Genomic DNA, 11,987 nt, shown 5'->3' with positions numbered 1-11,987 from the left:
CGTCTGCAAAAAGGGATAGTTTAACTTCTTCTTTCCCTATGCGGATCCCTTTAATGTCTTTTTCTTGCCTTATTGCCCTGGCTAAGGGTTCTAGGCCAGTAAAGGTTGGGGGAGGGGTCTTCGCTTTTCTCTGTTCTGAAATTCTTCTTTTTCTCTCTTTTTTTGTTATTTTCTGCCTCTGGTTTTTCTCTGAGTGTTAGTCTTTTTGTTGTTGTTGGTCTCTTGGGGAGATTAAGCGTTGGAACTCGAACTCTCTTTTTGGTTGGAGAGAGCTGTGGCGTTTCCCTACTGCCCCGTCGCCATCTTGGTCCCCCCTCCTACTTTTTAAAAATTTAATATAAAATATATTTTGCTTAGTTTTTTAAATAATGTAGGTGAATGCAGGCTTATATGTGTCCGTCTCTGACTTTTTTCCTTTTGATTTGTGAGAGAGGAAGAGAGAGAGAGATAGCAAGATACCTTATATTGTGATGGTAGTTGTATCATTTTGGAACAGTGGCTTAAAAAAAAATTCCACTTACAGCCGGGCGCTGGTGGCTCACGCCTGTAATCCTAGCTACTCAGGAGGCTGAGATCTGAGGATCTCGGGTCAAAGCCAGCCCGGGCGGGAGAGACCATGAGACTCCTATCTCCAATAAACCACCAGAAAACCGGAAGTGGCGCTGTAGTTCAAGTGGTAGAGTGCTCACCTTGAGCTGAAGAGCTGAGGGACAGTGCCCAGGCCCAGAGTTCAAGCCCCCAACCGACAAAAAAAAAAAAAAAAAAGAAAAAAGAAAAAAAAATTCCACTTACGAGGAGGGTAGAATTGGGGAGGAAGGGATGATAGGGGAAAAACAAAGGAAGGGGTAACAACGCTGGATAGGAAATGTACTCATTACCTCACTCATGTAACTGTAACCCCTCTGTACAGTATCTTTACAATAAGATTTTTTTTTTAAAAAAAATTCCACTTATAGCCAGATGCTGGTGGCTCAAGTCTGTAATCTTAGCTCCCCAGGAGGCTGAGATCTGAAGATCGTTGTTCAAAGCCAGCTGGGGCAGGAAAGTCTGTGAGACTTATCTCCAATAAACCACCAGAAAACTGGAAGTGGTGCTGTGATTCAAGTGGTAGAGTGCTAGCCTTGAGCTGAAGAGCTCAGAGACGGTGCCCAGGCCCAGAGTTCAAGCCCAACGACCAACCCCCTCTCCTCTCCCCCCCAAAATAAATGTTTTTTACTTGCAATTTGTTTAAGCTTGCAAAATGATTGGTGGTTCTTATTGCATTCTAGGTTTGGTGTCCAATGTCCCCTGAGTTTTACCGGGAGTATGTGGCAATCAAAACGAAGAAACGAATCTTACTATACACCATGAACCCCAACAAGTTCAGAGCTTGCCAGTTTCTGATTAAGTTTCATGAAAGGAGGAACGACAAGATTATTGTCTTTGCTGACAATGTATTTGCCTTGAAGGAATATGCCATTCGGCTAAACAAGTAAGAATAGCAAATGCATTGAGTGCAGAAGATACTTGTATCTTCCCTGAGGCTTTCAGAAACTTCTTACGATCTAAAGATCTGTTTCTCTTTCTTTGGTCACAGGACAGAGATAAGACAGAGAAGGTAGAGTTGGAGGTTAGCACCTGTAAAAAGGTGAACATGGCTTTTCTTATCCCTGAGAGCAGGCCAGTGAATCATGCTAAACTGTATGGGCACTGTCTTGAATCAGTTCCAAAGGCAGATGGGAGTTGGCGCTGGTTGTTTCAAACTGAGTGAGAACTGAGGGTGGGTTGGAGGCCACACTGTGTCGTCCAGGGGCTGGGAAAGCAGGATGGCTAGGCCAGCATCCCAGCTGCCCTGCCTGTGTTGAGAACCTGGCAAGGGGAGAGTTGCTTGTCAAGTAAGGAGAAAGGTCTGTGCTTCCTCCTACAGCAATGCAGGGCTTCAAGTGTCCCAGTTCAGAACCTTCTGTAATCCTTTTTCACAATGGGAGATGGGAGAGAGTGAATACAGACCAGCTTCTCTTTTTAGTAAGCCAGGTGCTACAAGTACTTAGTTGTATGTTTTCTTTTTTTGGAGGGTGGAGTGGGGTTGGCTCCGGTCGTGGGGCCTGAACTCTGGGCCTGGCCACTGTCCCTCAGCTCTTCAGCTCAAGGCTAGCGCTCTACCACTTGAGCCACAGCGCCACTTCCGGCTTTTTTTCTTTTTGCTTATGTGGTGCTGAGGAATCGAACCCAGGGCCTCATGCATGCAAGGCAAGTGCTCTGCCACTGAGCCACCTTCCCAGCCCCATTTTTTTTTGTTGTTATTTTGTTTTGTTTTTGTCCATCAAGGGGCTTGAACTCTGGGCTTGGGCGCTGTCCCTGCACTCTTCAGCTCAAGGTGAACGCTCTACCACTTGAGCCACAGCGCCACTTCTGGTTTTCTACTGGTTTATTGAAGTTAAGAGTCTCACAGACTTTCCTGCCTTTAAGTGTATGTTTTTTTTAGTTCTCACTCATCCATATGAGCTATCCCATTTTATAGATGGGAAAACAGGTGTAGAAAGATTAAGTTTCGGTAGTATCTAAAATTGTACCTTCATTAAACTTAGATTTTCCTTTTCATCAAAGTTACCATGTAGACTGTATGAGAAACGGCAGTTGCTCATACCTGTTTGCCTTCTTTCCATAAAGGCAGCCGTTTTCTTTGTTGTTATTCTCTTTGTTTTTGATAGCTTATACAGTAATTTTTGGATTAGTCGAAGAATTGCCTGTTAACTTCTACTGTGCGAAGTTGAAGATTTCACTTAAATGTACTAATCTCTATTTCCTTTATTTCTTTCTTGCCATCCTCCAATATGGGAATAGCACAAGTTTGAGGCTAAATTAGTAATCACTGTTATATTATTTTTGCCCTATATAAGTATTGTCCAAATAAAGCCATATACTGTAAATATTTGTTTTTTTGGAATTGTCTAGTTACTGCCTCTCTAGACCCTTCATCTCTCAGTAGAGTCAGGTAATTTCTCAGTTCAGTTACTTGCTTTCCTTAGTGGGATCCAGCAGTTTATCCTACTTGGCTCTGCTCTAGCCAGCTTGCTATAGGACTATAGACACCACTAGCATCTTTGGAGATCACCTTATAAACTCCTTTGACCTTCTCCCAGTCCAGATCACCTCTTGGCCAATCACTGTATTGGAGCACATGTCTAGTAGATTCCTGAGAGAAGGTATGAAGAAGGGAAAGTTGCTAGAACTTTGAGTGCTTGCAGATGTCTTGGCTTTCATTTATAGTTTGGTTATGACTGGGTATTAACACTGGAGTTTCCATCGAAGCTTTCTGGAAGTCTGGTACACTCTAATTCCTCTGTATCTGTAGTGATGTATATCTCTCTCTTCTCAGGAAGCTGTTAGGTAGCATCTGCCCCCTGTAAAATTTCTGAATGATATATCTCAATCTTTTTTCTTTATGTTCTTTTCCTTCTGAAAATTTTTATTTGTTAATCACCTCTGTTCTCTATTCTTTTTGTCCTTTGTGTTGGTCAAATGTTAGAGGCTTTGTGTGTGTGTGTGTGTGTGTGTGTGTGTGTGTGTGTGTGTGTGTGTGTCGGTTATGGGGCTTGAACTCTGGACCCAGGCGCTTGCTGTTCCTCAGCTTTTCAGCTCAAGGAGAGCACTCTACCACTTGAGCTATAGCATCACTTCTGGTTTTCTAGTGGTTTATTGGAGATAAGAGTCTCACAGCCTTTTCTACCCAGGCTAGCTTTGAACTGAGATCCTCAGATCTCAGTCTCCTGAGTAGCTAGGATTATATGTGTGAGCCACCAGTGCCCAGCGATTTTTTTTTAACAGCTCCTCCAATCTTTTTTCCTTCTATTTTCATCCTTTTATCTTTCAACCCTTCTGTTGAAGCTTTTATAAACTATTAAAAGTTCTTAATAGTAATTTTGAGACTCTGGAAGCTTTGGAAGTTTTGTTCTATACCCTTTACTGTTTTTTCTCGGTGTGTTTGCTTTGATTCTTTGACTCTATTTTTAGGGACTTCCTAAATTTTAGTAATCAGACTACAATTTGTTTGAGAGCCAGTCACCAAAATCTGACATCTATCTCTAGCTCAGTCAACATGCTGACTTGTGGTTCTCTCTGTAGAGTGATCAGGTGAATGAACTGGATATTTTGTCACAAGCTTGATTTAGTTCCAATGTCTCTAAGTCTTTTCTCTTGTGTTTTCTCTAGAGATGAATTTTTCAATCACCTGGGTATCAGTATATAGTTGAGGAGAAGAGGTTGTGGGGTATTGGGGTTGACTTTGAGGATGTGCTTCCTCTCCCTGCTTCATTTTCTGCCTTGCCTTCACTCTCAGCTCTGCAGGCCTTGCTTAGATCTAGGGTTCTGGTTCCTGTCAGGTGAGAGAAGTTATGCTGGATGTGGGATTGAGAGTATGTGCTTCTCACATACTTACTGCCAGACCTGCTGGCATCTTACCTACCATGCTGCCTTCCATTGCCACTGGGGATTGGTTTTGCAGATAAAATGGGTTTGTACTGTATTGGCTTGCCCTCAACCAGCTTAGGTGCCTTCTTCTCTAGAGTGTTAGTGAGGTTATGCCTGCATCTGTCTGCTTTTTATTTCTACAATGTTACCACTTCTCTCATCTGCTGTTATTTCCTCTGCTCTTTATTTCCTCTCTGTTCTCTTGGTTGGTGTGTGTCATTTTAGTCCTTTACTGTAGCATCTATGTTCATTTAAGCAAGAAAGTGACAGTGCATGTATTCGCTGTATCATTTTTAAAAAACACCTTTCCTTTCTATCCTTCCTCCTGCAGTGCCATCCAGTTTCTTCCTGAACCCACAGAGTGGCTTCCCTGCACCTGAGGGAACACCTGAGGCTTGCTGCAGTCTTTAGGCATCTGTTTGGGCAGAGATGTTAATTTACCTGATAATTATCAATGCTGAGCTAAAGTGGCAGAGGAAAAGATAACCAATTGTGATGGTCTTGTGTAATGGAATGTTACTTATAGCTTTGTTTATAATCTTTTGTACCTCTCGCCTTTAAATATAGAAAGTATTTTTGTTTGTCTTGTTTTTCTTGGTTTTGAAATAATACTGTGGATCCTGGGCCTTGCTCCATTCCTGGTCTCCAAGCTTCTGAAGTTTTTAGTTCCTTCATTCCCATTTCCCGAAGAAGGGAATGGCTGTCACCAAACTATGTTACAGTAGAGACTTAGGGTTATGTGGCAATGTGGGGGTAGTAGGCAGAGCCTCATCTTTGGAGTGACACTGGACTTGCGTCTGAGTCCTCTTTGGAACTGCGTTACTTCAGTGAAGTTGTTTGCTTCTCTGTGGTGTGGCTACCCTTGCTCACCACAGAAGGTTCTTGTACCTGGTGTCTCATATAGTTCCCTTCTGTTGCATTTGCCATGAAAGAAACTTTCAGAAATGTACAATTTTCCATTTGCGTATTTTCTCGTGGTGGGTGAATAGGAAAACAACCCCTAAAAACCTAAGTATGAGAGACAGGCTGTCATCATAAATGTGACTTTCCACTTTTTCCCCCAGCATGATGTATAGAAAATGATGGGATTGTGTGGTGCTCTGGACCACAGTTAGTGCCATGGAGGTAGCTTGTGGCTAGGTTGCTCATAGGCTCTTAGCCTGTGTATATAGCTCTTCCAGGCCCTGCCCAACCTCCCTGGAGGCAAGGGATTTATTTTTAGGCACATGTGCGGACCTCTTATAGCACTGGGTAGCACTGTATGCAAAAGCAGTGGGTCTGAGACCCTGTGAATCCTGCCCTGAAGGCCATGGGCCTGGGCTGTCTGACAGGCACAGTGGATTCTACCCTCTAGGACTCCTGACCAGGTTTCCTGTATATAAATTGGGAACGTGAAACCTACCTATTTACATTTCTGAGAAACCCTAGCAGGTATGGATTTTTATTTTTTTTGGGAAGGGGTAATATACCTAAGGTGAGTGCTTGGCATACTTAGGCCCTGGATACCTGGTGTGTCCTTTGTTCTTGTAATCACCATAATCACTATTGCTAGGGTCATTGGGAAGCTTTAAAAACTGCCCAGCAATGAGTGTTTCAAGGGGAGAGAATGACCCTCCATGTGCTGTTGCACAGTAACCAGTATGGTAGATTATAAGATAGGCTGAGAGAGGGCTTCCTCTGAAAGGGAGCTTGTTTGGGCTCCCTTTTTTCTTCTGACATGCTTTCGGAGTAATGGAAGTGTGATCCTGTATGTAGTCTAATACAGCTTTGTCCTTTTCTAGACCTTATATCTATGGTCCTACATCCCAAGGAGAAAGGATGCAAATTCTCCAAAATTTCAAACACAACCCCAAAATCAACACTATCTTCATATCCAAGGTTTGTATGGCATGCCAATGGGGATGAGGTTCCTAGCATCCTTGGAGATAAATTCTAATTCCTGGATAATGATAACTCATTTTTCATGGACTTCCCATGCACTTTTCCATTCCCACATATCCTACATCTGGAAACAGGGTCAGGGATACTAGCTGTGAGTAATGCAAGAAGCAGCCTTAATCTTTTCCTTCCTCTTTTTTAGAATGTAGAAATTATATTGCTTTTGTGTGTGTGTGTCCATCCTAGAGCTTGAACACAAGGGCTAGATGCTGTTCCTGAGTTTTATTTTTGCTTAGGACTAGTGCTCACCACTAAATCCACAGCTCTACTTTCAACATTTTAGTGTTTAATTAGATGGAGTTAGGGACTTAGCGCCCAGGCTGGCTTTGAACCACCATCTTTAGATCTCCTCCCTAGCTAGGATTACAGTCTTGAGCCACTGGTACCCAGGTAATTCTTTATAATTTTGTGCAGATGGTCTGTTATACTCTGTGCTTTCAGATATGCAGTAATTTGCTCAATAGTTTATTCCCAAGTATGCCTTCAGGAGAACAAATGTGTTTTCCTATAAAGTTCCTTGCCTTAATAAGTATATAATATAAAGAAACATTTATATTTTATGTATTTGTAACTTACAGATAATTACAGAAATGATCATGTAAAATATAGTAAGTCATTGAACATTTTGTGGAGTTTACATTTTGTATACTCAAGGTGAGAATTAAGTTTTTTATAATATTTTGCAGCCTCCATCTTGGCCACTGGTGTGCCATTATGGTGGGTGGCCAGTACCAAGGCAGACTTCACAGGCCCAGCTCAGGGAACGCCTTATTCTGCTACCAAAAGCTGTGGCCCAGTGTTTTAGAAGACCACTCAGATGAAGGCAGACCTAAAACTCAGAGGAAATGAGATTTCCCTATATGGTGATCATATCTGTGTTAGGGTACCTTAGTGGTCCTAACTCACAAGCTGAAAGCTGGCCTGCAGTGAGGATCCAGGGCAGTGGCCCACACAGGATATATCCCTGTGGAGCTGGTCTCTGGTTATTAAATACGTGTTCCAGTGGTTTCGTGCAGACCTATTTCTGTAGCCAAAAGAGCAACCATTACTCAAAGCGAGTTGTGTCACCCTCATCCACTCCGAACTTTGCTGAGTCATGGTGGTAGGTCAGTGGTGCAGTGATTCTTTCAAATGGCTCTTAGAACTCACCTAGGTTTCCGAGGGGCCCTTCTGGGGTCCACCCACTGCTTCACCTGTGTCTGCAACATCAGGACCTAGGTGTAGAGAGCTAAATTATCTTCAGAACTATTTAAAGTCTAGGCCAGGTCTGGGGAGGCAGCTCAGTGGTAGTATTTAGCATGCTCAAGGTTCATCCCCGCACTATTCTGAGCCTGGTGGTTTCTTTTTTAACTCATATATTAAAAACACACAAAACCTTTCCACACTCATAGCTGCTTCATTTCTGTAGGTAGGTGACACATCCTTTGATCTGCCAGAAGCAAATGTCCTCATTCAGATATCATCCCACGGTGGCTCCAGGCGGCAAGAGGCCCAGAGGCTCGGACGGGTGCTCCGAGCCAAAAAAGGTAAAAGTACTATCCTTCATCTAGTGCTTCAGGTGGGTGGGTACTACTTCAGCTAGATCGAGGGTAGGGGTAAGCCATGGGTGTGTGCAGTGAGGGTAAACTTTGCCCTTGGCTGAGGATCCCATAACAAGGACCAGAACTCCTTGGTCCTCATTACTTTCCATACCAGGAGTACATAAGTATGTATTTTTCATGCAGTGGCCTGGAACTGAAACGGCTATGCTCTGTGCTGAGCAGTTTTGTTAATAAATACTAAGGTAGCCTTAGTATTAATAAATACTAATATTAATAATACTAAATATTAATAATACTAAGGTGGCCTACTGATGTCAGCACAGAAGGACCATAAGTGGAAGCAGAGCGGTTGGAAGTCAGGAGGAAAGGAGGGATTGGCAGGAACTGCTTGGGTAGCTAATCAAATAAATACACCACTTCCAGTCACTGAAGAACACTTCTCTGGGTGAGGTTCACTCAGGATCTGAGGAACTAGGTCAGTTCTGCACAATCTTTGACTAAAGGGAGTGAGGGAAATCTTGGCCCTTTTAAGTGTTGCAACAGGGCCTACACCCCAATGAGGAAAATGTAGGGGACTGGCATTGCTGCTCAGAGATAACCACATTTCTCCTAAGACAAAGATAGAAGCCTTATTTCCAGAAATGAAAGGATTAGCAGTCTATTGGAATCATATTTTGTATTCAGGTAGTTTATTATTTTAAAAACATGGAGACAGGACAGATAGTCATAACAGCATTGTTTTCCTTAGTGGCAGACTGACTGTGTGGTTTGTGGCAAGTTATTTGTCCTGTGGGTTTTGTTTTTGCCACCTCAAGTGTGGGAGACATACCTATATCTCAAAAGACTTGCGAGATGAGCTGATGTAACAATACAGGAAGCTGCTAGCTAGATAATACAATTGGTTCCTTCTTACTCTGCCATGCAGAAAAGAAGCAAACCTAATTTGAAAACCCCTTTAGATTTGATTAGAATTGTATTTTGTGATCTAGCCCCATTCTGTATCTCTCAGTTCTCATAAGGCAATTGAATTAACAGGCAGTACATTTTAAATATGAGGATAAAATGGTCAAGGATCTGATTTTTCACCCTCAGTATTTTCTGTCCCAGTTTCTGTTTTTCCTTTCCAGAATTTTCTTCTTAAAATAGGTAGTTCTAAGGGCTTGACATAGTAGTTCATGGTTGTAATCCTAGCTACTTAGAGGCCAAAGTCAGGAGGATTTTGGTTCCAGTTCATCTGAGAAAGAAAGTTACTGAGATCCCATATCAACCAACAAGTCAGATGTGGCAGCATATGTCTGTAATCCCAGCTATGTGGGAAGCATAGGCGGTAGGAGGATTGATTGTAGTCTGAGCTGTTCCTAGGCAAAACACAAGACCTTATTAGAAAAATAAAGCAAAACAGGAGCTTCACAGGACCTTATTGGAAAAATAACTAAAGCCAATAAAGAGGTTAGAATGTGGTTCAATAGTAGATTGCCTGCCTTGCAAGCCCAGAGGCCTAGTTTCAAGCCCCTATACTTCCAAAAAAAATCTGGCCGGGCATTGATGGCTAATGCCTGTAATCCTAGCTACTCAGGAGGCTGAGATCTGAGGATCTTGGTTCAAAGCTAGCCAAGGTAGAAAAGTCTGTGAGACTCTTATCTCCAATAAACCACCAGAAAACTGGAAGTGGCGCTGTGGCTCAAGTGGTGGAGTGCTAGCCTTGAGCTGAAGAGCTTGAGGGACAGTGCCCAGGCCCAGAGTTCAAGCCCCAAGACCAACCTCCCCCCCCATTCCACTGCCAAAAAAAAATCTAGTTACCTGGGCTTTAGTAAATTCACAGTAGAAGTCATGCAACCATCATCACAGTGTATGTATAAAATATCCCAAAGGAAATTTGACTCATTAGTGGTCCCTCATTCCCCCTCGCTCCCACCCCGTAGTTCTAAGCAACCATAAATCTCTTTTTGTTTCTGTGTGCCTATTGTGGCCATTTCATATAAAGAAACTCATACATCTGAGGGTCTTCTGTGACACTGCATTCACTCAGCATCATGTTTTCTAGAAGGTCATATTTTTGGGTCAGTACTTGAGCCTATTTCTGCTCCAGTACTAACATATTACACCATTCATCTATTGATAGACATTTGGATTGTTGCTGCTTTTAGGTTTTTAGAATAATGTCACCATGAAACTCTGTACAGATAATTCTATTGATATGGTTTCTGTTCTCATGGATGGGTGTGTAGGAAAGTGGAATTACTGATTCAGGTGTTGAGGACTTGCCAGACATCATCCTGCAGCAGTTACACCATTTTACATTCTCACCAGCATATGTGAGAGTTCCATTTCCTGTACATCCTTGGTGACAGTTGTGACTATCTGTTTGTTGGTTCTGCCATCCTAGTAGAGCGATACTTCATTGGGGCTTTGATTTACAGTTCCCTGATTAGTGTTCACAATAAATAGTTTGTATGTTCACTGGCCATTTTATAATTGGATTATAAAGTAACTCTATTATTGTTGAGTTTTAATAGTTTCTGGTATATTTTAAGTTCAAGTCCCTTATTGGTTAGATAATTTGCAAATATTTCTCCTTCCATGGATTGTCTTTTTTTTGGGGGGGGGGTCCGGTCGTGGAGCCTGAACTCTGGGCCTGGGCGCTGTCCCTCAGCTCTTCAGCTCAAGGCTAGCGCTCTACCACTTGAGCCACAGCGCCACTTCGAGTTTTTTTCTTTTTGCTTATGTAGTGCTGAGGAATTGAACCCAGGGCCTCAGGCATGCAAGGCAAGCGCTCTACCACTGAGCCACCTTCCCAGCTCCCATGGATTGTCTTTTACTTTTTCTTTCCTCTTTTGGTGCGGGCAGTCAAATCCAGGCCCTTTGTGCATGCTGGGCAAGTGTTCTAACACTCTAGCTATACCTCAAGTTCCTTCTTTTCACTTATTTTTGGGGGCTCCGGTCATGGGCCTGAACTCTGAGCCTGGGCGCTGCCTCTCAGCTCTTCAGCTCAAGGCTAGCGCTCTACCACTTGAGCCACAGTGCCACTTCTGGCTTTTTTTTTTTTTTTGCTTATGGGTGCTGAGGAATCGAACCCAGGGCCTCAAGCATGCAAGGCAAGCGCTTTACCACTGAGCCACCTTCCCAGCCCTTCTTTTTACTTTTTTACTTTTTTTGGGGGGGTGGGGGTATTGGTACTTGGGCTTGAACTCAGGGCCTTATGCTTTTGCTTAGCTTTTTTGCTCAAGGCTGGTGCTCTATCACTTGAGCCATATACTCACTCCTGAATTTTTGCTGGGTAATTTGAAATAGAGTCTCTTTGATTTGTCTTGCTGGGCAGGCTTTGAATCTTGAGCCTCAGATCTCAGCCTCCTACATAGGTAGGATTACAGGCATGAGCCATTGTTGCTTTTAATGGTCTTAAAAGCAAGGAAAGCTTTCATTTTCGTGAAGTCTGTGGTTATTTCCTGACTGCTGAGAGTTCCCATGGCGACGCTTAGCTCCTGGTGTTCTAACAGCTGGTGTGATCTTTTCCTGCCTTCTCTCCCCTTCTCCCTGCAGGCATGGTTGCAGAGGAGTACAATGCCTTCTTCTACTCACTGGTTTCCCAGGACACTCAGGAAATGGCATATTCTACCAAGCGGCAGAGATTCTTGGTAGATCAAGGTTATAGCTTTAAGGTATGTATCTGGTCTTCATTCAGATCACAACTAAGGCCTCTTTGGGTCTCTGGCCTCCAGAAGAAATCAGGCACCAGCCTGAGACAAACTTCAAGCAGACACATAGGGGATTAGAGGCCTTGCTTAAAACTCATTTGTCTGAGTATCCTGCAGGGGACAGGTGCTAGCCATTGGTCAGGACTGTGCTAGCCTGGCAGGTGTGACGTACCAAGGTACTAAGGTCCTGTGACCATTAGTGTGTGTCATAATTTGAAAGTAGATGGGGAGCTGTGGAAGCAGGGACAAAAATCTTCCCTATGGTCTACTAACAGGACATCACTGGTGTGTGTGTGTGTGTGTGTGTGTGTGTGTGTGTGTGTGTGTGTGTGTGTGTGTGTGTGTGTGTGTGTGTGTGTGTGTG

General features: G+C 43.2%; 1 protein-coding gene across 2 annotated transcripts in view; it reads left to right on the top strand.

The window, feature by feature from the left end:
- The window catches only part of Ercc3 (excision repair cross-complementation group 3), a 35,724-nt gene that overhangs the window by 15,172 nt on the left and 8,565 nt on the right, over window positions 1–11,987 (top strand). Inside the window, exons 10-13 of one of the 2 annotated variants that reach the window (XM_013020702.1) lie at window positions 1,269–1,471; window positions 6,231–6,327; window positions 7,796–7,913; window positions 11,469–11,587. In XM_013020702.1, the coding sequence (XP_012876156.1) occupies window positions 1,269–1,471; window positions 6,231–6,327; window positions 7,796–7,913; window positions 11,469–11,587 (537 nt within the window). Of the gene's footprint in view, window positions 1–1,268; window positions 1,472–6,230; window positions 6,328–7,795; window positions 7,914–11,466; window positions 11,588–11,987 lie in introns of those variants that run through there. The other variant, XM_013020701.1, reaches the window with a different exon arrangement.

This window comes from Dipodomys ordii, unplaced genomic scaffold, assembly GCF_000151885.1.
Source record: "Dipodomys ordii isolate 6190 unplaced genomic scaffold, Dord_2.0 Scaffold52, whole genome shotgun sequence".
NCBI lineage: Eukaryota > Metazoa > Chordata > Mammalia > Rodentia > Heteromyidae > Dipodomys > Dipodomys ordii.
Note: the sequence above shows the minus strand (reverse complement) of the source record. Positions and strands in the feature narration are given on the sequence as shown.